At 38.0% G+C, this 27974-nt stretch overlaps 1 protein-coding gene across 3 annotated transcripts; it reads left to right on the top strand.

The window, feature by feature from the left end:
* The first annotated feature begins 957 nt into the window (after positions 1 to 957).
* On the top strand, positions 958 to 22460 carry YEATS4 (YEATS domain containing 4). 3 transcript variants are annotated; one of them, XM_024737232.1, is made up of 8 exons: positions 1007 to 1278; positions 4176 to 4295; positions 7354 to 7420; positions 7527 to 7621; positions 10594 to 10728; positions 11736 to 11828; positions 11917 to 12004; positions 21808 to 22457. In XM_024737232.1, the coding sequence occupies exons 1-8, from the start codon at positions 1228 to 1230 to the stop codon at positions 21975 to 21977; spliced, it is 819 nt and encodes a 272-aa protein (XP_024593000.1). In that variant the 5' UTR covers positions 1007 to 1227; the 3' UTR covers positions 21978 to 22457. The 3 variants fall into 3 exon arrangements, with proteins under 3 accessions (XP_024593002.1, XP_024593000.1, XP_024593001.1); XM_024737233.1 differs by lacking the exon at positions 21808 to 22457 and adding an exon at positions 12510 to 14563; XM_024737234.1 differs by lacking the exon at positions 10594 to 10728 and having other exon boundaries at positions 958 to 1278; positions 21808 to 22460.
* The last annotated feature ends 5514 nt before the right edge of the window (positions 22461 to 27974 follow it).

Genomic DNA, 27974 nt, shown 5'->3' with positions numbered 1-27974 from the left:
GATTAGATATGTGTTTGGTTGGTTTTTAACAGGAAAGAGTAAAGTTTGTTTAACTCTTCTTAAGGGAAAAAGCCTAAGAAGAAAAGTTGGAGGTACAGGTCAGAATGGAGACGGCTGATGGGGCAAAATCCTCAATAAAGTGAAAAAGAATGAGATCAAGAACACTGACTGAAGGACTGATTTTAAACTGGAAGACAGACACACTTTTGAGGGCACGAGCCCGCTGTGTCCCTTTGCCTAGCAAAGCAATAAAGCTATTCTTTCCTACTTCACCCAAATAAATAAATAAATAAACTGGGAGCCGATTCTCTCTTGAACAGAAGAGAAGAAAGGAAGGGAGGGTGGATATTGGGCAAACCAAAGCTTGCGTTTAGGTCTGGTGGCATGGAGGTCCGTTTTCTCTGTTGAAATAAGATGCAAAGTCACCTGATCAGAACGAGAGGGTTGGTGTCAAGGTTGGAGGTTTGAGATTAGGGAAATAGAAGAGCTTCCAGTTTAAAACAGAAGAAAAGGGAGAGCGAACCTCTGACTAGCACCTCATGTTTCAATTAAATTGGAGGTCATTCATTTAGCACTGCACTAACCTGCAAAGTAGTTAGTACCACAGAAGGGCAAGGGAGGGGAGGTTTGCGTCACGTTATGGACCTGAGAATCCAAAATGAGTAGAAAGGAAGGAAGGAGAGGAAGAAGGGAGTAAATAAAAAAAAGAAATCAGCGGTTCAAGCCTGAAAGTCTGAGGACGTCTGGATGAACATAACGAAAAGCTGTCGGTGGGCGAGATTTCATGAACTTAATTTCAGAACTGTCATGCTTTGGCGATGGCAAGATATTACCTCCAAAAGACAGTTTCTCGGTCATTACGAAGACAGGCGGTCTGGCTTGTCGGCAGGCACTGGCAACCAAGTCCGGTCTTCCTTTCGCCTAAAAGCAGGGGATCGGCGCGTGCGCAGTGTGCGCGAGCTCGTCGCGCCTGCGCACAAAACGTCGCCGCTGCCTCCTTTCCCGGCCCGCTCTCCAACCGCGCGGGGGTGAGTGGGCTTCCGCGACGCTCTCCGCTGTGAGGCGTTGGCGATCTCGCAGCACCCCGAGCTCAGCTGACTCGTCCTCCTTCGGCCGGAAACCCTCCTCCTGGGCCCGCGCGGGAGGAGCGGGGCCTCTGAGCGGAGCGGCGAGTCCGCCGGCCCCGGTCTCTTTCCCTGGCGGCGGCGGCTTCTTCCGTAGGACAATATGTTCAAGAGAATGGCCGAATTTGGGCCTGACTCCGGCGGGAGAGTGAAGGTCAGTTCCCGCCCCGCGCCTCCCCTCCGGGAGTGGCTCTCTCGCCCCGGCCCCTCCTGGCGCGGCCTGGGGAGGGCCTGCCTGTTTCCTCTCGCGCCTTTTCGCCTAGGGCTGGAGCCGCGGTTTCCAGGCGGACGGCGAGTCAAAGCCCCAGAGGGAAAATCATGATTTCATTTGGCCCCAACTTCATATGTCACCGCCTCCCTTCCATCCCAGACAAAAAACAAACATAATCGGTGGTGCCTGGGGGAGAGCTGGACATTGTTGCTGAGGAAAAAGCCACTTGCGGGGCTGGGAGATCCTGGCTTGCTGCTCATCCTCTGCCAACCCAGGTCACCTGTAAAAAGGCGGTGGGGAGGGCAGTACCCACCTATTGTGAGGATAATAACAGTAGCAGATACCGTGCGAAGTAAGCACAGTGGGTGGACGCTTTACCCGATTCTCTGATTCAGTCCCTACAAAGGCAGTATCACCCCCAGTATTTACTAGAAAAGTTCAGACGACTTCCCTAAGTTCATGGTGTTCCTAAAGTCCCAAGGCTACAGCCAAGATACTAATCAAGGCATGCAAAGAACATAACACTGCCTGGCACATAGGGAACATTCAGTACAAGGTAGCTTCTTAGTTTTTAATTAAAGTGATCATAGAGCCTAACGTAATGTATGACACTGTGACACATTTCCCACCCACTTTACTACATCCCCTGGCACATTAATTTTTTATGAGACGACCAACTGGTTCCTGATATAACACCTATTTTTACCCCTTCGGATTTTTATTTACCGCAGAAAGGAAAATTTTTTATGAAAGAAATCACCCATTTTTGCACCAATCTAGTTGATCTAGGTTTTTTTTTTGAGTCCTTCTGTATGTCATATTGTTTTCACATAATTTTATACTGAATATACAATTATCATACACAGTGCTTTGAAAGTTTCAAAAGCTACTGAAATTTAATGGAAGGGGGAAACAGATGCCAGGTAAAATTCATAGTACCATAAGGTTCATAAACATACGTTTTCCCTCACTTTTGGGCGAGGTTTTGGAATGATAAGAAAGTACTACTGAACAAAGGTTTAGAACACTAGCTTTTGGAGAAGAACTTACAGAACTCTCTACTTGTAATCATGTTAGGTTCTAAAAGTCTTTTAAGTCCAGAATCACTTGAGATTAGGCCTGTAGTCCTCAAATGCTTTTCCACCGAAAATGGGTCCGAGTTAGTCATGTAAAACTTTAAAATTAGGGACTTATTTCTTCTCCGTGCTGATTGTTATGTGGTCTTGTAAGCATCTTTTCCCAATTTAGATAAATTTGATCCAGGTAGAAAGTCTTTTGGCAGATGAATCCGCTTTCCATCATTGAGGAAACTCCCCAAGTTCCTAGCAACATTGTAGCAGTTCAGGATCTATTATCCCTCACCATGTCAGTGCTCCTTGTACTTATTCACTCGGGCCTTGAATGTGAGGCCCTATCTTTGGGTACCACAAAAGGACACTTGCTGTGATTTTTTTTTTTTTTTTAAGTTTGTGTACAAACCACTTGCCTTCTCCTGAACTAACTTTAGGCTAATAAGTATTGGTTTTATTTGTGAATTATCTAGTCACAATGAAAAGTTTTTCCATTTGTTCACTGCTTTTCCTCATTTCTTATTAATTGTTGATTACATTGGCACAGCACTTTTCACATGTGATATATCTTGCTCTTTGACCTTCAGATACAGTCTTACTATTGAACAATTGGTCTCAAATTCATGTGCAACATTCAGCAATTTTCTTCACTTGGAATTTTTTCTATCTCCTTTTCATCGTAATCTGCCTTTACACTTAACTGGATGTGATGAGAAACATGTATGTACATCTCAGAACTGAACACAAATATAGCACGCATGCCATCAGTCCAGGGTTTACGAGCTTGAGTCATCCAAGTGCCTCTTTGCCATTATCTGAATCGAAATGTAGTGTTTAACATTTTTGTTTAAATCAATTTTTAAGGTCCCTTCCTAAGCGTTACTATTTTTGAAATTGTGGGTTTGAATTGCTAGTTATAGTTATGGTTTTTCTAATACAGATTAAACACAAGTAATAAAATGAAAATGTTTGCCCTTATTTTACCTAAAATCCCCTTCCAAACTGTCTTTAATTTTTGTACTGTGCTTTGGAGAACCCTGGTGTAAGCTGATAAGGACATTACCATCAGGCGATGGTAAAGTTGGTGAGCGTTATTCCAGACTGCTCTTTAAAGTTTGTAAATAGAGTTTTTTCTGTTTCTTTTAAAAAAAGAGAGAGAAAGAAAAAAGGAACTCTCAAAGTACTCCACATGATTTAAATACACGTTTTCAAAGTGGGAACATTGTAATTAATGTGGTGTTTAGTTATTTGTGGTATTATGAAATGAGGCTAATTGTCTGGAAATTATTTGTTGAGGGAAATCCATGTTATAAGCAAATTCTAGGTTGTTAGACTGCCTGCCATTGCTTAAAACAAGCTTTCAGAGTTCTAATTCTGTTTATTTGGGTAATAATACAATGTGTTTTTTTAAAAAATAAATTTATTTATTTTCGGCTGCGTTGGGTCTTCGTTGCTGCATACGGGCTTTCTCTAGTTGCGGCGAGCGGGGGCTACTCTTTGTCGTGGTGCGCAGGCTTCTCATTGCGGTGGCTTCTCTTGTTGAAGAACACTGGCTCTAGGTGCGCGGACTTCAGTAGTTGTGGCTCGCGGGCTCTAGAGCGCAGGCTTAGTAGTTGTGGCGCACGGGCTTAGTTGCTCCATGGCCTGTGGGATCTTCCCGGACCAGGGCTTGAACCCGTGTCCCCTGTATTGGCAGGCGGATTCTTAACCACTGAGCCACCAGGGAAGCCCAATACAGTGTTAACTGGTGTTGAAATTGTTTTCTTGTAGGGTGTTACAATCGTTAAACCAATAGTTTATGGTAATGTTGCTCGATATTTTGGAAAGAAAAGAGAAGAGGATGGGCACACCCATCAGTGGACAGTCTATGTAAAACCATATAGAAATGAGGTAGGTAATTGTTTTTCCTAAAACTTTTTTGAAGCTATAGTTTTTTTTGCTCAGAGTTAAATTGTAATATTGTATAGTAACTGATAATAAAATTGGCCCACTGTAGAAATGTTACCAAAAAAGTTGAAAGAATAAAGTAAGAGCTGTCATCTTTCTATAATTGTTAGTAGAATCAACTTTCCAAAAATGTTTTCTAATTAAAATTAAGTTATGGTAAAAAGAACTATGCTATATGCACAGTACGTCTTCCAATCACCACACCTTAAGGTAGCCTAGTATATAATCAGGTATTTATTTCAGGAATAGTAAATTTAAGTGATACTTTGGTAATCAGACCATCAGAAAAAATGAAAGACAAGCTGCTACATAATCTAGCTGCTGGTAATTTGGTTTTGCTACTGAATCTCTAATGCCTGGAATGCAGTAAGTACATAGTGGGTATTCAACAGATACTTACTGAATGAATAAACCATTCCTCTATTTAAAACCCTTCATCCTGTATTTCAAATATCATTGTTCCAATATAGTGGAAGCAAGAAGGCAGGTGAGAATTTATGTTATCATTGTAATCATTCGTCCCCTTTTAGAAACATCTGAAAAAGCAGTTAGAGATGTCACCAAGAGTTGTTACTTCTGAAAAGATGAAAATGGTGCCAAATAGCCCAAGGGTAGATTCACAGCTTGATGATGATAAAGGTAGTCTGCTTCAAACACTTTGAATTATATTTTACCACCTGTAAGAGACTAGAATTTTGGACATACGTTTACTTTATCAAGGGTCACATTTTTAAAATAAATTGAATAATTATCCAAAATAACTTTATAGTGTCAATTTTAAGGGTAGAAATGCTGACTTATCATTCAAAATTACTTCCAATGCTGACTACTCTTTCTTCCCATGTACCCCACAGTATGTTCAGTCACATTTAATAAATTAAGAGATGATAAATTTAGAGGTAAATCGAAAGAAGGGGAATATGCCACACATTAAACTGCCATGTAGGACAGTTTACAGTAACTGAACTCAGTGCAGCTGTAGCCACAATTTAAAGGTGACCACTTGAATGTAGAGCTCTTGAGCTGAAATCAAACATCTACAGGACATCAAGTAGTGATGCAACCCAAAGTTATCTTAATTTCAAGGACAAAGAATAAGGCAGTTGACTTTTGAGTTCTTCTTTTCTTCATATATTCCACCAAAAGACTGAGTTAATACATGTTGAAACCAATTAAGCTTGATAATGTTTTTTCTTCAGCATTTATACTATTCTCTATTAAATAAAGTTAAAAGACAAAGAAAAAAAAACCTTCAAAGTCCACACAAAAACTTGTATATGAATGTTTGTAGTGACATTATTCATAATAGTCCAAATGTCTCTAAACTGATGAATGGATAAATAAAATGTAGTGTATCCATATAGTGGAATACTATTAAGGAATAAAATAAAGTATTGATACATGCTACTAACACATGGAATAAATTAGAAAACATGGCAAGTGAAAGAAGCCAGACACAAAAGCCACATACTGTATAATTCCATTTTTATAAAATGTCCATAATAGGCAAATCCATAGACATAGAACCTAGATTAGTGGTTGACAGCAGGTGGGAGGAAGAATGGGTATGAGGTTTCCTTTTGTGTGATAGAATGTTCTCAAATTGATTGTGGTGATAGTTGTACAACTCTGAATATATTAAAAACCATTGAATGGTGAACTTTAAATGGGTGATTTGTGTAGTATGTTAATATCTCAATAGAGCTGTTAAAAACAAACAAAAAAAACCACCTTCAGTGACTACCTATTGCTCTCATCATAAAGCTATCATGTTTAGAAGGCCTGCCATGACCTTTCCCTATCCTATCTCTGCAGCCTTGTCCCTTGTCTGTGTTTGCCTCATTTCTTTATATCCTACATTTTACCAATACTAAATTACTCTCAGTTTCCCAAAGGAACACTCTTAAACCTCTTCCTTTCTTCCCACCCACTCCATTCTTATTGTTCCCTTAGGTCTTAGTTCAAGTGTATTTTCTTTAGATCTACTTTCTTGATCTCCAAAGACTAAAATAGCTGCCTTTCCTATGGATTTGTACCTAATGTCCTCATAACACATGACCTAATATGCACACAACAGATTACAGATTGAAATGCTGATTTTCTTGTCTCCCCCCCACTTTACGGTGAGACCCTGAGGACGAGATTCTGTTATTTATCATTATAGCATCTAACAGTATTGGTAGTCACTCATATTTGTAGAAAAAATGAATGAAAGTATTCCCAAAATAGTCTTCAAAGAGGCTTATGAAAATCTGCCTCAGAAAAAATGTTCACAAAATAATGTTAAGTCATGAAGGCAGATAGTAATATATTATTACAGTAGGATCCCAGTTAAAAAAATATGTAGATAATAAGCACATAAAAATTCCTGAAAGCAAATAAAAAGATTAATGAACATTACTGTTGAATGCAACTTACTCTGTTTTGCATTTTCCTGTTTTTCTATAATGAATTATTTTTGAAAAGGCCTCCTTCGCTAGCAGGATCCCTTTTGTGTGCCGGAACTAATGAATATGCTTTTTTGCTTCAGAATATAATTAAGGAAAGGAAGAGTTTTATATCCAACAGTTTTAGGTTGCTTAGCTTAGTTGACCTTTGTATAATATAATTTTGTTTTTTGAAGTTGCTTAGTTCTTAGATTTGCTTTGGTGTATATGTTTATTTCTGTAGAAAATATTGGAAATGTACTATTGTTTTATGGAAAAATCAAAATTGATTTTGAGTATTGTCTACAGAGATATATAAAAATAGGAATGCAAAACAATGAATTAGGGACATATATATTTCTATATATTATGAATTTTGAAAGAATTCTGCACAGCCTTCCTTTGTTTAAAATAAAAAACAAACCTCCAGGGTATAATTCATGTTTCTTAGAAAATTAGTTTCCATAAAATTTAAGGGGAAGTGTATTTTATAAAATTGGCACAGGTGCTCTGTGTATTTCCTTCCTAATTGTTATGTGTAGATGGCAGAACTAATTAATGCCTCTGTATTTTAGGATATGTCAGCATATGTGAAGAAAATCCAATTTAAATTACATGAAAGCTATGGCAATCCTTTAAGAGGTACAATAGTTTTTTAAAATTCATAATGTTATAAATTTTAAAAGAGCTAGGAAACTGTATCAGTAATTTACAATTTATAATTGTTTTATTTTTTTCTTTCTTTTAGTTGTTACTAAGCCTCCATATGAAATTACTGAAACAGGTTGGGGTGAATTCGAAATAATCATCAAAATATTTTTCATTGATCCTAATGAAAGACCTGTGAGTAATATTAATCTCTGCAAATATAAAATGGATTTTTTAGTAATTGTGAAAATTTTACAATATTCAATAGCTTGTTATATGTCGACATTTTCATTCAGGTATAGTTTATGTAAGCTTATGGCTTGGTGTATCTTGCTATGAGTTAAGGTTTTTCATTTTTAAGTGAAGTGCCTTTCAAAACTCTTTTGTTTTTCTAGTATAAAAAGAAGGGATAGAATGTGAACAGTTATTGGAAAGGAATCATGGAAATTACATGATTACTACAGCAAAAAAATTTTAAATTCATTAGTATCGTTTGGTTATTAGTAACAAACAAGTGGAGTCCATATGCTCTCTGAAATGGGAGTGTCCGGTTTTTTATAGTTAAAAGCCCTAGAAAGTCTTTGTACATTTTCAAACTGTCATCAGTACTAGCAGCTTTATCTTATACCTGGATCCTTATTTATAACCACTGACTTTTTCATTATTTGATCTCTTCAGATTGTTGCTTGATAATGTAAAAAGTCTCTCAAAGCTTTCACTTTGACCCCTCAGCAACTTTGTGAGCTTGGTGAGATCCTCGTTTTAGAGATGAGCATATTAAGTCTCAGAGATGAAGTCATGTGCTCAAAAACACAGTTAATTGTGGTGGAGCTAGTTTTTGAATCCAGGTATTTGCATTCAGACCTCACACTCCTTCCTTTACTCTTGCTTTTGACTAAAACCACTAAGCCTGTTTTATTTTTAAACCTAAAGGGTCACAACTCAGGCTCTCTCATTGCACATTTGTGTGTCTGGTGTTTAACTCCAGTTTCAAGGCTTTAGTGTTCATCACCATTAATTTTCATCTTGATAGATTCAGCTCGCTCCTTTAGCACCAAACATTGACACTTTAATTATCAGATTACATTTGTAAAACGATGTGCTTTTAAAGGATTTGGATGTCACCTGGGCCAGTGATACAGAGAATTAGTTCCTAACTAGTTGCATTAGAAATGCCTGAGATGTTTTTTATAAGTTCAGACTTCTAGGCCCTATTCCACAGAGCATGATTCACACGTTTGGAGAGGGGCCAGCACCCCAGGTAATTCTGATGTGCAGTAATATTTAGGACCCATTGAGGTAGACCATACTCTTCCTACATAGAAGTTCCTTTAGGCAGTCCAGTATAGCAAGAAGAGAATATTGACTTCCGTTATTTAGTGAAACATCCTATTCAGGTTTGGGGTAGTTCTAGTTTTAAGAAAGCTCTACTTTATGTTAAGCTTCCTTGAACTTTTTACTGATAACTATTCATACTTTAGTTTTCTTTTCTCCTGAAGAACCATCTATAGCTCATTTAAATATCTTCCATGTGATAAGGTTTCCAGGTCTCCTACCATTCTTGTCCTTCTGGGATACTCTCACAGACATTATATTCTGTTTGACAAGAAATTATTAAATATCCATATTTGCAAGATATTGCCCAAGGGGTGGGATACAAAGATGAGACACTACACCTATCCTTAACCAAAGTAGCCTATTAGGGAGAATAGAGCACAGAATAGGCAGATGTTGAGAGAGAGGAAGAAGTTGGTCATGTTACTAGAGCAGAGGTTCTTGTTAACTTTGTAAGATTGCCTTGAATTCATTTTATTTTGAGAATGTGCTGCCTTACCTGTCTGCCTCCTCATCTGTCTCCCCCTTCTCTCCTCCCTACCCTGCCCTCAATTGGAAAATACATCTCTGAAAGAAATCATTATATAATGTAACATCATTATGAGACAGCTCTCAAAGTCAACTCTTGGGAAAGTAGGGTAATATGATCTTTTGCCTTTCTGGAGTGATTCCTTTATTGAATAGGTTTCCATATAGATCTACATAGGCCTGAGTTTTATCCCCTCCAAATTACCGTAGTGTTCTTTTAGTATAATGAACCCATTATAGTTTTTGAATAGTTGGCTCTTACAGAAAATAAGTCATATGAGGTTTATTTAAAATATAAAAGAAAGATATGGGTAACTTGTGATTTACTTCTGTTATCCAGTAACCTGTTACTCATCAAACCACTGTAAAAGGAATGGTTGTTTCTAAAAGCAAAATGCTAATATTGGTTTTTTATTCCTAGAAATATCTCTGGCAAGTATAGGCATTTTCATTGCTCTAAGAATCTTCAAACACCACTGAAAATTAGAGACATCTGTCCTGAAATTATTCATTGCCTATATCGGCATGAATGCCTCTCCAGGTCTGAATAATAAATTTGGGAATGGAAGGCTTTATGATGTAGTTTTTAATACTTCTTAAATTATAAAAGACATGCATATAGTTTTTTTAAAAGATTTAAAAAATAAAAAGTACAAGTCTCCTGTATTAGTTTCCTAGGGCTGTCATAAGAAAGTACCTCAAACTGAGTGGCTAAAAACAACAGAAATTTATCCTCCCAGTTCTGGAGACTAGAAGTCCCAAATCAAGGTGTTGGCCATGCTCTCTCCAAAGCCTCTAGGCGAGAATCTTTTCATGCCTCCTCTAGTTCCTGGTGGCCCCAGGCGTTCCTTGGCTTGTGGCAGCGTGACTCCAGTCTCTGCCTCCATTTTCACATGGGCTTCTCTCCCTCCCTGTCTCCGTGTCACTTCTCTTTTTATGAGGACACCAGTCATATTGGATTAGGGTCCTCCCCTAATGACTTCATCTTAACTTGATTACATCTGCAAAAGGCTCTTATTTCCAAATAAGGTTATATTTACATGTTCTGAGATTTAGTACTTCAACATATCTTTTGGGGAATACAGTTCAACCCGTAACATCTTCTTTCCCCCATCTCTGACCCCTTCCTCAGGAAAACCACAGTTACTGTTTTCAGTTCCTCTAGAAATTATTCCCATTCATCTCGTGTATTTAAATCCCTAAGGTTGGATTTTTCAATTTTAGATAGTGCCTGTCAGCTCCTAGTGATGACGGCTGATCCTTTTTCTTCGTCTTTCTTGGTTTCTTTTTTCATTTTGCTGCAGGACTTTATTCAGAAAGGATGCGAGAGAAGTAAAATTTCAGAGCCAATGCTCTCTGAAAATATCTTTATTTTTGTTTACCTCTCACTTGATTGGGTGAAGAATTCTACGTCCCACAGGAGGTGCGCTCTCTCGTCTGTGAGTGGGGGGAGAGGAGGGAAGGTTGGCCAGCCTAGCTGCCCCACAGCCTTCTTGATTTCTGTACCTGCCAGCTTTGCGCTCGCAGTCTCCCCAGAGCTCCACTGGGGACAGTGGCTCCCACCTCTGATGCAGTTTTCTTCTTTAAGATTTTAGGTTATGGATTTCCCTGTTATGGTTTATCCATCTGTGTAGTCTCATCTGCTTTCTGTCTGTTCCAGAAATTTGTCAAATTATCTGCTTTAAATATGGCATATGATCCATACTCCTTATGATGATTTTAGCTAACTTTTTGGAAAATTCTTGGAGGCCTCTGAATTGGTTTCTATACCTTCAAAATGAACTCTTATGTTTTACCAGCTAGGTTTTGTTTTGCTCAAATAATCACACATTGCACTGCAAAGCTTTTCCTTTGATGTCTTACTGTATCTGTTTTTAAATATTTTGAAGACATATTGCTCTTGCCGAAGTGAATTATCACTGACTAACTTTGTGTTTGTTTATTATGCTACTTATATATTAATCATTATTACACTAAAGAAATTAACTTGTCCTCACTGAGCATTTTAGTATTGATCATTCCTTTTGAAAGTATCAAATCTTTTTTTGCCATAGTAAGTTTGTAAACTTTAACTGTCACAGTTAATCAAATGTCGCCTGTGTAAGTAAAAGAATTCATCTTAGTGACTTACCAGTTTAATTTCCATAGCTGTATCTTGTGTTATTTTTATATATAGTCACTCTCTAGAGATGCTTTGTAACTAATGTTTGCTTACCCTCTTCAAAACATACATATTGAATAGATATAGATAAATGGTAATACCTAATAGGAAAATAAAAGTACACACAGAATTTGGGTGACCTGCCACAGTAAGTTGTAGTTGAAACAAGATCCTGAATTTGATGTGTTTACTAATTCAGTATCTAAATCAGTTACAGAAATGATGATGTCTCATAATGATGATAAAAACCATTGCACAGATGTCATGTCTGTTTTTATTTCACAGGTAACCCTGTATCACTTATTAAAGCTATTTCAATCAGACACCAATGCAATGCTGGGAAAAAAGACAGTGGTTTCAGAGTTCTATGATGAAATGGTAAGAAGATTTTATAATGAGAGTTTTAAAAACATTTTAAATTGTAGATTTTGCAATTATTGGGCTTTTTTTCATTCTCTTCCATTAGATATTTCAAGACCCAACAGCAATGATGCAACAATTATTAACAACATCTCGTCAGCTTACCTTAGGAGCCTATAAGCATGAAACAGAATGTAAGTGCCATGAGTTCATAATTAATCCTGAGAAATAATGTATTCTGTAATGCTGAAAGGATTGTATGATTAGCGACTATTAAATTTTTTTCCTTAGTAGATACAGGTAAAATTTTTAGGAGTTATACAATATATGTATTACTAAAGAACAGGTAAGAAGGATGTTTTAAATAGTTCTCAAAGTAGGCCTACTTTCAAAAAGGTAAAAGACAGCCTCTGACACACTCTGAAATACTGTTTGTCTTTATTCACTAATTACATTTAAGCATAGCTTTTCATTAATCTTGCTTAACCTGTCACTCAATCATTTTCTGTTTACTAGTCTTTGCTAACAAAATCGGTGTGAAGAACCTTGCAGAACATAATTATACTTAAGTGTACGGTGAATTAGTTTCTCCCTCTCTCTCTTTTTAACCTGTCACCTGACGTAGTTTTATATTAATGCTGGGGTGGTGAAGACCAGAATGCCTTATTGATAGTCAGTCATGCTGTCTTTTCCCTTTAGCTTACGAGGCCTCAGAATCCCCTACACATCGTTTCATGCAGCTATTGCCAACCATTTGCAGTTGTCATTCAAGATGAAATCTACTTACCAACCCTGTGTTGACATTTATGTCACCATTTATTCGGTTTTTCCTTTGATTTTTTCATTTATTTGCTTACAGTATATATTGAGCAACAGTAAGATGCCAGGCATTGTTCAGAGGATAGAGCAGACAAAAGCCCTGCCCTCATGGAGCTTACATACTAGTGGAAAGAAGACAAATATTAAATAAACAGAACAATGGAGTGTGAAGTAGTGATTGGATGGCATGAAGAAAACTAAAGCAGGGGAGGGAGTGCTTTTGGTGGGAGGAGATGGTTAAGAGTTTTAAATATCAGGTCAGAGAATGCTTCCTGAAATGGTGGCGTTGGAGCAAATACCAAAAGGAGTGGGGAGATGAGCCATGCAGCTACATGAGAGACGAATGTTACGTGTAGAGTGGCAGCAAGGGCAGGAACCCTGAGGTAAGGGCATGCCTGGCATATCCGAGGAACAGCAAGAAGGCCAGTGTGCCTGGAGTAGAGTGAACAAGGGGACAAGGAGTGGGACATGAGGCCAAAGAAGTTATTATGGGACCAGCTCATATAGGGAGTTTAAGTTATTAAACTGAAGGAGATGGGAAGTCTTTTGTGGGTTTTGAGCAGAAGAGTGACAGTATAAGACTAATATTTTAAAAAGATCAATCACCCTGGTTGCTGTGTTGAGAGTAGACTGTAAAGCAGAAAGGGTAGAAGCAGAATAGTTAGGAGGCTATTCCAGTAATCCAGATATAGAATTGTGGGTAGTACCAGAGTGATAGCAATGGAGGTGGTGAGAAGGGGTCAGGTTCTAGTTTGAAGATAGGTACAGTAGGATTTGCTGATGGTTTGATAATAATATATGAAAGAAGGAGATGAACAAAGAATGACTGTTAAGGTTTGGGGCCAGAGGAAACAAACAAAAATTGTTGTTACTTTTCATAGAGATGGGAAGTCTGGGAGGGGCAGCTTTGAGGGGAAAGATTAGGAGTACAGTTTTGGACATGATGGCTGTGGGATGCCTGTAAGACATCTAAGTGGAGATGTTGAGAAGGGAATTGTGCTCAAAGTCTGGTATTCAAGGAGAGGTCTAGGCTGAAGATATGAATGTGGAAGTTAATATACACATGGATTTATAAATTGTGAGGCCAAATGGTATCATCACAAGAGTAAGTGAAGATAGAAAAGAGGTTCAAAGGTTGAGCCCTGTGCACTCCAACATTTAGAGATTAAGGAGATGACCAGCAAAGGAATTAGGAAAGAACAGTGAGTGTGGAGGGAGAAAAACTAGGTGCACATAATATCCTAGAGCCAGGTGAAGAAAGTGTATCAGGAAATAGTCATTAGCTGTGTTCAGTACCTCTGATAGGTCAAGTAAGATCAGAGCCAAGAAATAGGCTATAGCAAGGTGGAGGTCCTTGGTGACCTTAACAGGAGCAGTTGAAGGAGAATAGTAAGGACAGAAGATCAGTTGAAGTGGATCAAGAGAGAATGAGATGAGGGAGTTCCCTGGCGGTCCAGTGGTTAGGACTTGGCACTTTCACTGCCGTGGTCTGGGTTCAAATCCCTGGTCAGGGAACTAAGATCCTGCAAGCCGTGCAGTGCTGGCAAAAAAAGAGAGAGTGAGTGAGATGAGAAATTGGAGACAGGTGCTGTGGACAACTTTGTCTTGGAGCTTGACTATAAAGGGAAAGTAGCCCTTGAAGCAGTAGCAGAGCAGGATTTGGGGTCAAGAGAGCAGAGTTTTCAGGGGAAACAGACCAGTATCGTTATAGGCTGGAAGAAGCGATCCAATAAAAGAAGGGGGGTGGGGGATGAGAAAGCAAGAGAGAAAGAGGTTGCTGTTTAACCATTGTTGGTTATAGTAGTGTTTTGTTTGTATTTTCATGAAACCCTGACCAAGAGTTAAAAGATCTGAATACTGATTATAATTGCTGCTTGGTAGTCATTTAAAATTGAAAATCACACTCATTAAAAAATTTTATGTTTCACTTTCTACATCTGAAAAAATACTTGGGCTACTTTGTTATGAACATAAAACAGATACGTATATGATCACTTTGAAAAGGTAAAAAACACTAGTCACATGCTATTTTAATTTGTTACTGGTCATATTCTCTCCATTATAGATCTCCTTTCTCTCATACTATGAAATGTGCCCAATTCATAGAGGAAACTTCTCTTTTTAAATTCAAGTACCCACATTTCTGTGTTTTCAACAAAAATAATATCATTAATTCATATATGTATAATAGTAGAGACAAATGTGTTTCATAAAAAGACTTTTCTACAAATTAATTTTTGACGTGTTAAAGTTTATGTGTGGAGATTTATAACCTTCGGAAGTTTTTATCAGTAAATTGCATGTTTTATATTATCTTCAGGTTATTTTCTCAACAGTGTCAAATCCATAAGGAAGAAAAAGATAATTCTGTAAATGGTATTGACACAATTGATAACTTTTGAGAAGAAAATTTAATTTAGATCATTGCTTTATAGCACTTATCAAAACAAATTCCAGTTTAATTAATGATAGTTAACTGGTTTTTTTTTTTAAATTAATTAATTTATTTATTTTTGCTGTATTGGGTCTTCATTTCTGTGCGAGGGCTTTCTCTAGTTGCAGCGAGCGGGGGCCACTCTTCATCGTGGTGCGTGGGCCTCTCTTGTTGCCGAGCACAGGCTCCAGACGCGCAGGCTCAGTAGCTGTGGCTCCTGGGCCTAGTTGCTCCGCGGCATGTGGGATCTTCGCAGACAGGGCTCGAACCCGTGTCCCCTGCATCGGCAGGCAGATTCTCAACCACTGCGCCACCAGAGAAGCCCAGTTAACTGTTTTTTTAAAGTCAGTTAAGCTGTTTAAAAAATTAGAGAAATGACTGTCCTGGCTAGTGAAGACTTTCTAAATTTGAGGTGTTAGAAGAAATCACATTGAAAGAAAGGCAAACTTGATTCTGCAAAAAAATATTTAACTTATTCATTTCAAAAGGGCAAAAAAGAAAGATAAATTTGTAGAAAATATGACAAAGGATTAATATCTTTAAAACCCTAAAATAAATAAAATAGAATAAAATTTTAAACTTCAGTTGACAAATGGACAAAAGACATGGACAGATGAAAGAGGAGATGACTAGTAAATAAAAAGGGAAAATATTTGACCCTGCTAGTAATTTTTAAAATGCAAACCAAATAATAATGGGTGGTTATATTTGTATCAAGTAAGCAAAAGGAATTTTTAATAGTTGTACCTATTAAGGATGTGGTGAACCCTGTGTTCTATGAATTGTTTGTGTGAGTAGGCCTTTTAGGAAAGCAACTTGGGAATATTAATCAAAGGTCTTAAAAAGTTAGGTATACTTTTACCAGTTTGAGAGCATTTTATACTCAATATTTGGTAATATCAGTTAGCTTTATTGAGTGCTTACTGTTTGTACTCTTGTAAATCTGTACATGTATAAACTCATTTACATCTACAATAACTTTATTAGGTAATCCATTTAGAAAAGGAAACTGAGGCACAGGGAGAGTAAGAAACTTGCCCAAGTTAACATGAGTTAGTGGTAGAGCCAGGACTTTATCCTAAGCAGTCCTCAGAACTTAGGCTTTAAAAACATAGTAATATTTTTAGATAGAGTAATAGCCAGGATAGAGATTGCTCATTATAAAATTTAAAACACATTAAAAGTTTATAAAGATGTTTATACTGGTAAACCCATGGAAATTTACTTAAGTACTAATGATCTAGCTTTTAATAGAAATTGCTTCTACATGGAATAATTAAAATGATAGTGAATGGGCTTCCCTGATGGCGCAGTGGTTGAGAGTCCGCCTGCCGATGCAAGGGACACGGGTTCGTGCCACGGTCTGGGAATATCCCACATGCCGTGGAGTGGCTGGGCCCGTGAGCCACGGTTGCTGAGCCTGCGTGTCCAGAGCCTGTGCTCCGCAACGGGAGAGGCCACAACAGTGAGAGGCCCGCGTACCGCAAAAAAAAAAAAAAGGTTTAAAAATGATAGTGAATGCTTGAAGAGAGTTTACATGTACTAGATAAGTGCTTTGCGTTTCTTAATTTATTGAATACCCTTAACAACCCTAGGAGGAAGGTACTACTGTTAGCCCCATTTTCTCGGTAAGACCCTAGAGCATAGAGAGATTTGATATCTTGCCCCAAATTACTCAGCAAAGCAGGATTTAAACCGAGACGGAGTGTGTGCTCTTAACCGATAAACTGTTCTATCTCTTTGTAAAAAAGCCTTACAGGGACTTTCTTGGTGGTACAGGGGTTAGGACTCTGCACTCCCAATGCAGGGGGCCCAGGTTCAATCCCTGGTCAGGGAACTAGATCCCACATGCATGTCTCAACTAAGAGTTCGCATGCCACAGCAGAGGAGCCAGCCTGCCACAACTAAGACCCAGCGCAACCAAATAAATAAATATTTAAAAAAAAAAAAAGCCTTACAGTCTATTTTTCTAACCAGTAAGTTACATTGGCTTTGCAAAAATATTAACTCTTCTTTGGATTGACTTACTCTAAATTGAGGCTTTATTTGGAAATTTAAAACAGAAATTTTATCTATATCTGTATCTATCTATCTATATATATATATACACTCACAGACACACACACATACATATATATATATCTTAAATGTATGTATAAGCATTTCATATATTGGAAGCAGAAAACCAGAACAGGCTAAAAGAAGTTTTTAAATGTTTTCCCCTATCATCTCATTGGTAATTAACCCAGTTCTTTGAATATATGGTACCCTTTGCAGTCTCATGATTTGTCAAAAATAAAGTATAATGACTAAATCAGACCACAAAAATCTGTATCTACAGTACATGCTGTCCTCTGACAAATGAGTTAAATCAGGTCTTCCTGACTAGATTTAAAACTACCTGTTACAGTCATATAGGACTCCTTGTTGTTTCCCAAATCTTTCTGTACTCTTTCCAAGGCCCACTATGTCCACTTCATCTACCTAATTCCTTTCTCATTCTTTAAAACTCAATTCAGATTTTACTACTGCCAAGAAGCCTTCTTTGATACACACACACACCCTTTCCCCTTGGTATGTCATAGCACCCTATGATTATCTCATGACACTGTAATGCATTTTTCTTTCTTGTCTATCTCCTACTTCTGTATCCCACCATCTCACAATGTGCCTTTCACTCCATATATGTTTTACAATTGATATGGAAAGAGAGGGGGAGAGCAAGGGGATAAAAATTTCTGCATAGTAAAAAAGCATTGTCAACAAAGTCTAAAGACAGACAAGCCATTAAAAAATATTGTACTCAAATCACAAATGACTAGTTTCTTTAATGTATAAAGAGCTCCTGCACATCATTTAAAAAGGCTGATAACCAGTAACTAAACAGCTTCTGCAGAGGAAAGGAAACCATCAACAAAATGAAAAGGCAACCTACTGAATGGGAGAAAATATTTGCAAATCGTGTATCTGATAAGGGGTTAATATCCAAAATATATAAAGAACTCATACAACTCAATGGCCAAAAAACGCATACAATTTAATTAAAATTGGGCAGAAGAACTGAGTAGATATTTTTCCAAAGAAGACATGCAGATGGCCAACAGGTATATGAAAAGATGTTCAACATCACTAATCATCAGGGAAATGCAAATCAAAACCACAATGAGATATCACTTCATGTCTGTTAGAATGGCTACTATCAAAAAGACAAGAAATAACAACTGTTGGCAAGGATGTGGAGAAAAGGAAGCCCTTGTGCAATGTTGATCGGTGCAGCCACTATGGAAAACAGTATGTAGGGTCCTCAGAAAAATAAAAGTAGAGCTACAATATGATCCAGCAATTCCACTTCCGTATACGTATCTGAACAAGACAAAAACACTAACTTGAAAAGATATATGCAACTCCATGTTCATTACACCATTATTTACAATAGCCAAGACAGGTAAACAACATAAGTGTCCATCAACAGGTGCCTGGATAAAGAAGAGGTGTTTTATATATATGTGTGTGTGTGTGTGTGTGTGTGTGTGTATATATATATATATATATATATATACACACACACATGCATATATACACAATGGAATATTACTTAGCCATAAAAAAAGAAGAAATCTTGGGCTTCCCTCGTGGCACAGTGGTTGAGAGTCCGCCTGCCGATGCAGGGCACGCGGGTTCGTGCCCCGGTCCGGGAAGATCCCACATGCCGCGGAGCGGCTGGGCCCGTGAGCCATGGCGGCTGAGCCTGTGCGTCCGGAGCTTGTGCTCCGCAACGGGAGAGGCCACGACAGTGAGAGGCCCGCGTACCGCAAAAAAAAAAAAGGAAGAAATCTTGCTGTTTGTGAGAACATGGATGGACCTTGAGGGCATTATGCTAAGTGAAATAAATCAGAGAAATACGAATACAATATGGTCTCACTTACATGTAGAATCTTAAAAAAAAAAAAAAAAAAAAAAAAAGCTCACATACAGAGAATAGATTGGTGGTTGCCAGAGGTGGGAGGTGAGGGGTGGGCAAAAAGGTACAAACTTCTACTTATAAAGTAAGTCCTGGGGATGTAATTTATAGCATGGTGACTATAGTTAATAATACTGTATCGCATATTTGAAAGTTACTAAGAGAGTAGATCTTAAAATTTGTCATCACAAGAAAAATATCTGTAACTATATGTGGTGACAGATGTTAACTTCAGACTTACTGTGATGATCATTTTGCAATATATACAAGTATTGAATCATTATGTTGTACACCTGAAACTAGTATATGTCAATTATACCTCAATTTTTTAAAAGGGTGGTGGGGAGAGCCGATAACCTAAAAGAAAAATGAGCAAAGGAAAAGCAGACGATCCATAAAAAGAAAGCGAGGAATGTCCCCTAAACATTAAAAGATTGTCTGCCTCAGAAGTAATAGAAATGTAAAGTAAAACTATTCTGAAATACCATTTTTAATCTTTCAGAGTAACTAAGACCAAAAAGTTGATGCAGTAGGGAAATAGACGTACAATGCTAGTGAGATTATAAATTAAGAGGACTTCTAAGAGTCACTTGTCATTCTTCCAGATTTACAAGCTCAAATGTCCTTCAATTACTGTTTACTGGAATTTAGACCACAAGTATACTGGAATGATTATGCGCAGCATACACGTTATAGCATTGTTTGTAATAGAGAAAACTGGAAATACTCCAAATGTACATCAGAGGGGACAGATGAATGAATTATGTATGTCCATTCAATGAGGTCCTCTGCAGCCTTTGAAAGAATGAGACAGCCCTGTGATGTGGAATGAGCTTTCAGATGTAGTAATGTTAAGTGAAAGAGCAGGGTGCTGAGCAGTGTGGATAGTATGACACCACTTGTGTTGGGGGTGAGGAGAAATCACACTTAGGTGTATGCTCGTCTCTGAACCAATTATTTCTGGAAAGATACCAAGGAAACCTAACTGATTATCTCTGGGAAGAGCGCTGGTTGGTGGGGGGCAGGGGTAAAAGGAGGCTTTTTTTGTTTTTGTTTTTATTGGAGTATAGTTGACTTACAATGTTGTGTTAGTTTCAGGTGTACAGCAAAGTAAATCAGTCATACACATATAAAAAGGAGACATTTTTTCCATTGTCTACACTTTTCAGCCTTTTAATTTTGTATCATGTGTATGTACTATCTTCAAAAATAATTTAAAAAATAAAAGCAATGAAAAATATGGATTGTTTTGGCAATATAAAAGTTTACCTGTGTTACAAAATATATAACAAAAAGAAAGCACCAGCAGTGAGGAAAATAAGGACACATTGCGTGTTTTGTTTTTGTTTTTTTATAAATTTATTTATCTTTGCTGCACTGAGTCTTTGTTGCTAGGGCGCGGGCTTTCTCTAATTGAGGCGAGCGGGGGCTACTCTTCGTTGCGGTGCTCGGGCTTCTCATTGCGGTGGCTTCTCTTGTTGCGGAGCACGGGCTCTAGGTGCGCGGGCTTCAGTAGTTGTGGCGCACGGGCTTAGTTGCTCCGCAGCATGTGGGATCTTCCTGGACCAGGGCTCAAACCCATGTTCCCTGCCTTGGCAGGTGGATTCTTAACCACTGCGCCACCAGGGAAGTCCCACATTGTGTGTTTTTAATGCGCTAGATGCTTTAGGTATATTACTTAATCCTCATAAATCCTCCGAGAAATACGAAGTTTTAACTGTATCATATAGAAAGACGAGATGAAGGGAGACTTAGAGATATCAGCATTCAGCTATTAAGGGGCCAAGGGTGTATTTGAACTCAAGTCTTTCTGATTTCAATGGTTTTGGTTTTTTTTCTTCACCAAACCACACTGCTTCCAATTAGTGATCCTTTTACGTTAACAAACAACTGTGCCTCAACATTCGTCAGCAGCAATTACCTGAAATGTCCACAAGGTGGAAATGTTGGATGATAGTAGTCATTTTTCTCTGTAAAACTTGATGCTACACTATCCAAGTGGAATAGTTAAATCGATATAATCTATTTTGCAGTAATGATATTTTTCTTTTGTAATTTGTTATGTAGCCAGCTAGAATGTTTTAAATATTCAGTAATAATAGTAGTTAATATGGCTTTTTATGTGCCAGACAGTATTCTTTTTAAATCTTTTAAACAAATAATATTATGAGGTGTTTGCTATTATAATCTTCATTTTAGCAATGAGGAATAGAGCATAGAGATAATAAATAGCTTATTCAGAGTGGCACATCTAGTAAATGATAGAGCTGGAATTCAAACCTAGACACTTAATGATATCTTTTTGAAAAAAGATAGAGGTTTGTTTTACCAGTGTGATTATGTAAGTTTTACCTGTACATAAATTTAAGGGTACTGTTTTTAGTAAACTCTTATTAGCTGGATGTCTCTTGGACTGTATACTCCCTCATTTCCAAATCAAATTAGAAAATTAGACATAATTTTAAGACATAATTTAAGACATTGTGTCTTAAAATGTTAACTGTGAATTAAAATATTAGTGGTCAAAAAAAATTTTTTTTAATAAAAATAAAAAAATTAGTGGTCAGAATTTCATTCTTAGTGGTAGAAAACATATTAGATCCTCTCTGGAGAGTTCAGACTTTCTTACCCACCCCTCTGTGTCTAAAGTTACATATCTTAAGTTGTCCGCATTTCATCATGAAAACATTGGCCTAAGGAAATGCCACATTTATTGCTCTATGAAATATCTTGTACATGTGAGAAAAATGAAATAAATCAGTAAAAGTGTATGTTTTCTTTAGTTGCAGAACTTGAAGTGAAAACCAGAGAAAAATTAGAAGCTGCAAAAAAAAAAACAAGCTTTGAAATTGCAGAGCTTAAAGAGAGATTAAAAGCAAGTCGTGAAACTATAAATTGTTTAAAAAATGAAATCAGGAAACTCGAAGAAGATGATCAGACAAAAGAAATATAAACAGTTCTGAAGAGAACTCGATAGTAAGTGAAACTAAAAATAAGGTGGAGTTTAAAGGAGAGATGTACTACAAATGCTGCAATGTTTCTTAGAGGAACTGCACATATAGTTGTCAGCCATAGATTTCTCAGCAATGGGGTCAAAGTATTTGTACTTTACAAGCAATCTTTAATATAAAATATATGTGTATAATGCTGTATAGGCATTTTATCAACCCATTTCGGGGTAGTTCTGTGATACTAAGCACAATTTTAACACATTTTTATTGCATTGTATGTATAGCTTATCCTTTCGACAGACATCAAAATTTCATTATAAAGTATAACTTGTACGAATTTTGTACTTCCCTAGTAGTTAGAATTCGTGGTAAAATTAATGTGTGTATTTAATTTCTTAAGTTCTTACCTGCCCCCATCCCAGCTCTTTTGTATCTGATGTACCCAGTGCCCAATAAGCACTCAATAAATGCAGTTTACAGTTGCTGTTTCTGCCTCTTGATGTATTTCTTCACCTTGAAGCAATTCAAACTCTCTCATTACAGTTAATGTATCTCCATAGTATTGTGACCATGCATCTGTTATTTGCAGTCACTGTAGCATACAGAAGCTCTCTGACAGCCAAGATCATATCTTAAGTATTGTTCTGCCTAACTCCCACAGTGTCATTAGTTTTACATAGAACAATATTCAGTCCTTCGTGCATGTTCCAAAGACATATAGTAGGGGACCCCAACCGGGGCCACAGACTGGTATTGGTTTGTGGCTATTAAGAACAGGACCACACAGCAGGAGGTGAGTGGCAGGCTGGTGAGTGAGCAAAGCTTCATCTGTATTTACAGCCGCTCCCCATCACTCACATTACCACCTGAGCTCCGCCTCCTGTAGATCAGAGGTGGCATTAGATTCTCATAGGAGTGGGGACCCTACTGTGAACTGGGCACACGAGGGATCTAGGTTGTGCACTCCTTATGAGAATCTAATGCCTGATGATCTGAAGTTGGAGCTGAGGCAGCCCCATCACCCCCAGATGGGACCATCTAGTTGCAGGAAAAGAAGCTCAGGGCTCCCACTGATTCTGCATAATGGTGAGTTGTATAATTATTTCATTGTATGTTACAATGTAGTAATAATAGAAATAAAGTGCACAGTAAATGTAATGCACTTGAATCATCCCCAAACCATCCCCACCCCATCCCCAGCCCGTGGAAAAACTGCCTTCCGTGAAACCGGTCCCTGGTGCCAAAAATGTTGGGGACTGCTGACATATAGGATGCAGCTGTGCATCAATTTTACATACTGCCCCTAATTTCTCTGCCTTATCCTCAGGCTGTCCTGTTCAGATCCACATGGTGAGTCCTCTATTTTTGACTCATCTAATTTGAACATTAGTGGTACTTAATTTTTAAGGCCATGTTGGCTGACCCATCTTGGCAACCTAGGAGCAACAATATGTAGGAAAGTATTTTGGAAAACATGTAATATTAACATGTTACAAAGCTCCTAAAAATGGAAACCACACATATGCCTAATGCAGATTCTATACCTTCTACAGAGTGATAACTAGCCACTCTAGTACTTTAAGATACTTTTAATCTATCTGCCCTGGTGGATTGGTTAATTTTTACTTTGTTGCTTTATTTTCTAGGTTGTGACATTTATAAGCATTATGGAGGTTGGACAAAGCTGTGGTCTGAGATTTCTGTCAGGGGTTCTCTGGGGGGTTGGAGATGGCACTTCTAATTGTGCTAGGCATCATTCAGCTCTCCCCTACCTTTTACCCCAATGCCCACAGTATAGGGTAGGGCTTGGGGATAAATCAAAAAAGAATGGGGAGAAGTCCCATTCTATTGGGTTCGCCAAAAGGTTAATTTGGTTTTTTCCATAAGATGGCTCTAGTAGCACTTACTTGTCTCTAACTTCATTTGAAACAATTTTGTTAGATTGTATGTGACAGCTGTCATATCAGCATGCATTTAAAAGACATCAAAATTGGTGAAGTTTTGTGTAGCCATTTTAATGTTGAAGATGGAAGAAAAAAAAAGCAACATTTTCAGCATATTATGCTCTATTATTTCAAGAAAGGTAGAAACGCGGGGACTTCCCTGGTGGTACAGTGGTTAAGAATCCGCCTGGCAATGCAGGAGACACGGGTTCGAGCCCTGGTCCAGGAAGATCCTACATGCTGCGGAGCAACTAAGCCTGTGTGCCACAACTACTGAGCCTGCGCTCCAGAGTCCACGAGCCACAACTGCTGAGCCCGCGTGCCACAACTACTGAAGCCCGCGCACCTAGAGCCCGTGCTCCGCAACAAGAGAAGCCACCGCAATGAGAAGCCTGTGGACCGCAACGAAGAGTAACCCCCGCTCGCTGCAACTAGAGAAAGCCTGCGTACAGCAACTAAGACCCAATGCAGCCATAAATAAATAAATTTATTTAAAAAAACCCAAATATGCAAGATATATACAAGGATGTTCACTGCACTATTGTTTACATATCAAAAAATTGGAAACAAGGTAAATGCCCATCAATAGGAGCTGCATAAATTATGCTATGATATAGTGATATGATGGACTCCTCTGTAGTTGTCAAAGTGGATAAAGCACATCTGTATGCTCTGACATGAAAAAATACCTGGATTATACTGGTTGGTGAGCAAGAAGAAGACACTTTGCAAAATAGTGTTCATGATTCCGTTTTTTGTAAATAATATTACATTAGTGTATAGAGAGAAAGCATGACTTGGAGGAATTTTCACCCATCTTAACAATAGGAAAAGGAATTATAGGGACTGTCAGTATCTACATAATGTGTGTGAATGTTAGAATTTTTTACAGTAATAGTGCATTTCATTTGCATTAAAGAGAATTTTAAAATAGCTTAAAACTTAAAAGGAAAAACTGATGTCTTTTGATTATCAGAACATTGCCTCCGATGAACCAGATCAATATGAAGTGTCATGTGACAGTTCAGAGAAATGAAATGTGACCTGTGAATGACGTGAGAAGCTGATGGGCCAGGACTTCTTCTGGAATTTTATTGGAGGGAGTTATGGGTAAGATCCTTGCTCTTCAATGCATCATCCAGTGAACTGGGATCATAATCGTGATGTAAAAATAGGTGGTGAAAGGTGTGGGGTTTATCTGACTTCTGTCCCAGTCTGGACTCTCTGATCTGGATTTTTAATTACTTTTAGTTATTTTTAATTAAAACAATGTGTAATTAATTAACCAACTAGATTGCAGTAGCCTGTGTAATATGCCCCATGACATCCCCAACTCTGGGTAGCCGCCCCCACCCAAATCTGCTTACTTTGTCACTTTCACTGGCTACCCACCCTAGCTTACCTGCTCTCTGTCCGCTACCAGGCTTCATTGCTCTTCAGTAATTCCTTATCTACCCTCAGTGAATTCCTCATCAATGCTGTTTGAAAATTCCCAGTCCACTGAATCACCACTCCCCTTATTCACTAAATTAATAAGAGTCGTAAAACTGAAAGGCAGCTTAGAGAATATCTAATTCAATTCCCTCATTTGATGAGGGAGTAAAGTCGTGCAGATATTAAATGACTTGCAAAGTCACACAGTCCTTTGGGGCCAGAGGTAGAATTGGAACTCAGCTTTCTCTGACTGAGCAGTCATGGTATATCATTGTACGGCTCCACCAAGGCTTAGAGAAGAGTGTGTGAATTGGCAGGTTACTTGGAAAAGCTTTCCAAGGAAAAAGGAATCTGTAAATTGCAGTGTGCTGTTATTGATACAGTCAACTCTCTATCATCAAAATTTTGGTTTATTCTCCTTCCGGTTTATCTGGTCAAATCATGATCTCAAAATTAATGAGAATTGTCACCCCTACTTGGCTTCATTACATGCATGAATTGAAACCACAAGTCTGTTTACTCTTACTATGCACATCAGCAGATGACCTCAGTTCTCATGTCATTGAAATCACAGATGCCATTCAAATTGACCCTGTAAACTTCTAGCTGTACAAAGTTTCTCTTTGTTCTCACCAAATCCTGCTTTCTTTCATCTCCCTAATGTTCTTCTCATCTGTGGTTTTGGTCTCAATTTATATGATGTATTACTGCAAATTTATAATTAGGGTAAAATCACATTACTTTCCTGAGCCTCAGTTTGCTTCAGTGAATATGAGTATACTACCCACCTCATGCAATTCTGTTTAAGGTAAGTGAAATAGTACATGTAAAAGCACTTTGAATGGTGGGAATAAAGAAGATAATAATGCTAGTAGCTGCTCATAAAAATCCTCAACAAAATACTAACAAACTGAATCCAGCCACATATAGAAAGGATTAAGTCATCTCATCACCAAGTGGGATTTATTCCATAAATACAAGGTAAGCTCAACATATAAAAATCTGTGTAATACAGTTATGGGCTGAATGGTGTTCACTCAAAGTTCATATGTTGAAGTCCTATCTAACCCCCAATACTTCAGAATGTGACTGTATTTGGAGATAAGACTTTTGAAGGGGGTAATTAAATTAAAATGAGGTCATTAGGATGGGTCCTAATCCAATATGACTGGGTTCTTATAAAAGAGGTTAGGAAGACCATGTGAAGACACAGGGAGAAGATGGCCATCTGCAAACCAAAGAGAGAGGCCTCAGAAGAAACTAATCCTGCCAACACCTTGATCTCAGACTTCTAGCCTCCAGAATTATGAGAAAAATTTCTGTTGTTTAAGCCACCCAGTCCATGGTACTTTGTTACGGTAGCCCTAGCAGACTAATACGTATACCATATTAATAGAATAAAAGACAAAAGCCACGTGTGATCATCTCAATAGATACAGAAAAAGCATTTGACAAAATACGATACCTTCTTAGGATAAAAACTTTCAACAAACTGGGGATATAAGGAAACTTCCTCAACCTGATAAAGGGCATTTATGAAAAACCCACAGTTAACATCATACATGATTGTGAAAGACTGGATGCTTTCCCCCTAAGATCAGAAACAAAACAAGGATGTTTGCTTTCACCACATCTGTTCGTTGAGTTACTAGAGATTCTAGCCAAGGCAATTAGGCAAGAAGAAGAAAAAGCATCCAGATCAGAAAGAAAGAGGTAAAAGTACCTCTATTTGCAGTTGACATGATCTTGTACCTAGAAAATCCTAAGAAATACACACACACACACACACACACACACACACACACACACACACACACAAACTATTAGAGCTAATAAATGGGTTTAGCAAGGTTGCAGGATACAAGATCAATATACAAAAATCAGTTATATTTCTTTTTTTTGAATTTTATTTTATTTTATACAGCAGGTTCTTATTAGTTATCTATTTTATACATATTAGTGTATATATGTCAAACCCAGTCTCCCAGTTCATCCCAGCGCACCCCTGCTTTCCCCCCAAAAAATCAGTTATATTTCTTTCTTTTTTTTTTAAATTAATTTATTTATTTTTGGCTGTGTTGGGTCTTTGTTGCTGTGCGCAGGCTTTCTCTAGTTGCAGCGAGCAAGGGCTACTCTTTGTCGCAGTGCACGGGCTTCTCATTGCGGTGGCTTCCCTTGTTGCGGAGCACAAGCTCAAGGCACACAGGATTTAGTAGTTTCAGCACGCGGGCTCAGTAGTTGTGGCTCGTGGGCTGTAGAACGCAGGCTCAGTAGTTGTGCTGCATGGGCTTAGTTGCTCTGTGGCATGTGAGATCTTCCCGGACCAGGGCTCCAACCTGTGTCCCCTGCATTGGCAGGTGGATTCTTAATCACTGCACCACCAGGGAAGCCCTATATTTCTATATACTAGCAATGAACTGGAAGTAAAATTAAGAAGACAATTCCATTTATAATAGCATCAAAAAGGATAAAATACTTAGGAATATGACACCTAAAGCTCAAGTAACTAAAGAAAAATATAGATAAATTGGACTGTATCATTAAAAACTTTTATATTTCAAGGGACACTATCAAGATAGTAAAAAGACAACCCACAGAATGGGAAAAAATACTTGCAAACTA

The sequence above is a fragment of the Neophocaena asiaeorientalis genome, unplaced genomic scaffold (assembly GCF_003031525.2).
Source record: "Neophocaena asiaeorientalis asiaeorientalis breed wild unplaced genomic scaffold, Neophocaena_asiaeorientalis_V1.1 scaffold134, whole genome shotgun sequence".
Taxonomy (NCBI): domain Eukaryota; kingdom Metazoa; phylum Chordata; class Mammalia; order Artiodactyla; family Phocoenidae; genus Neophocaena; species Neophocaena asiaeorientalis.
This window is presented reverse-complemented; position numbering and strand designations above follow the sequence as displayed.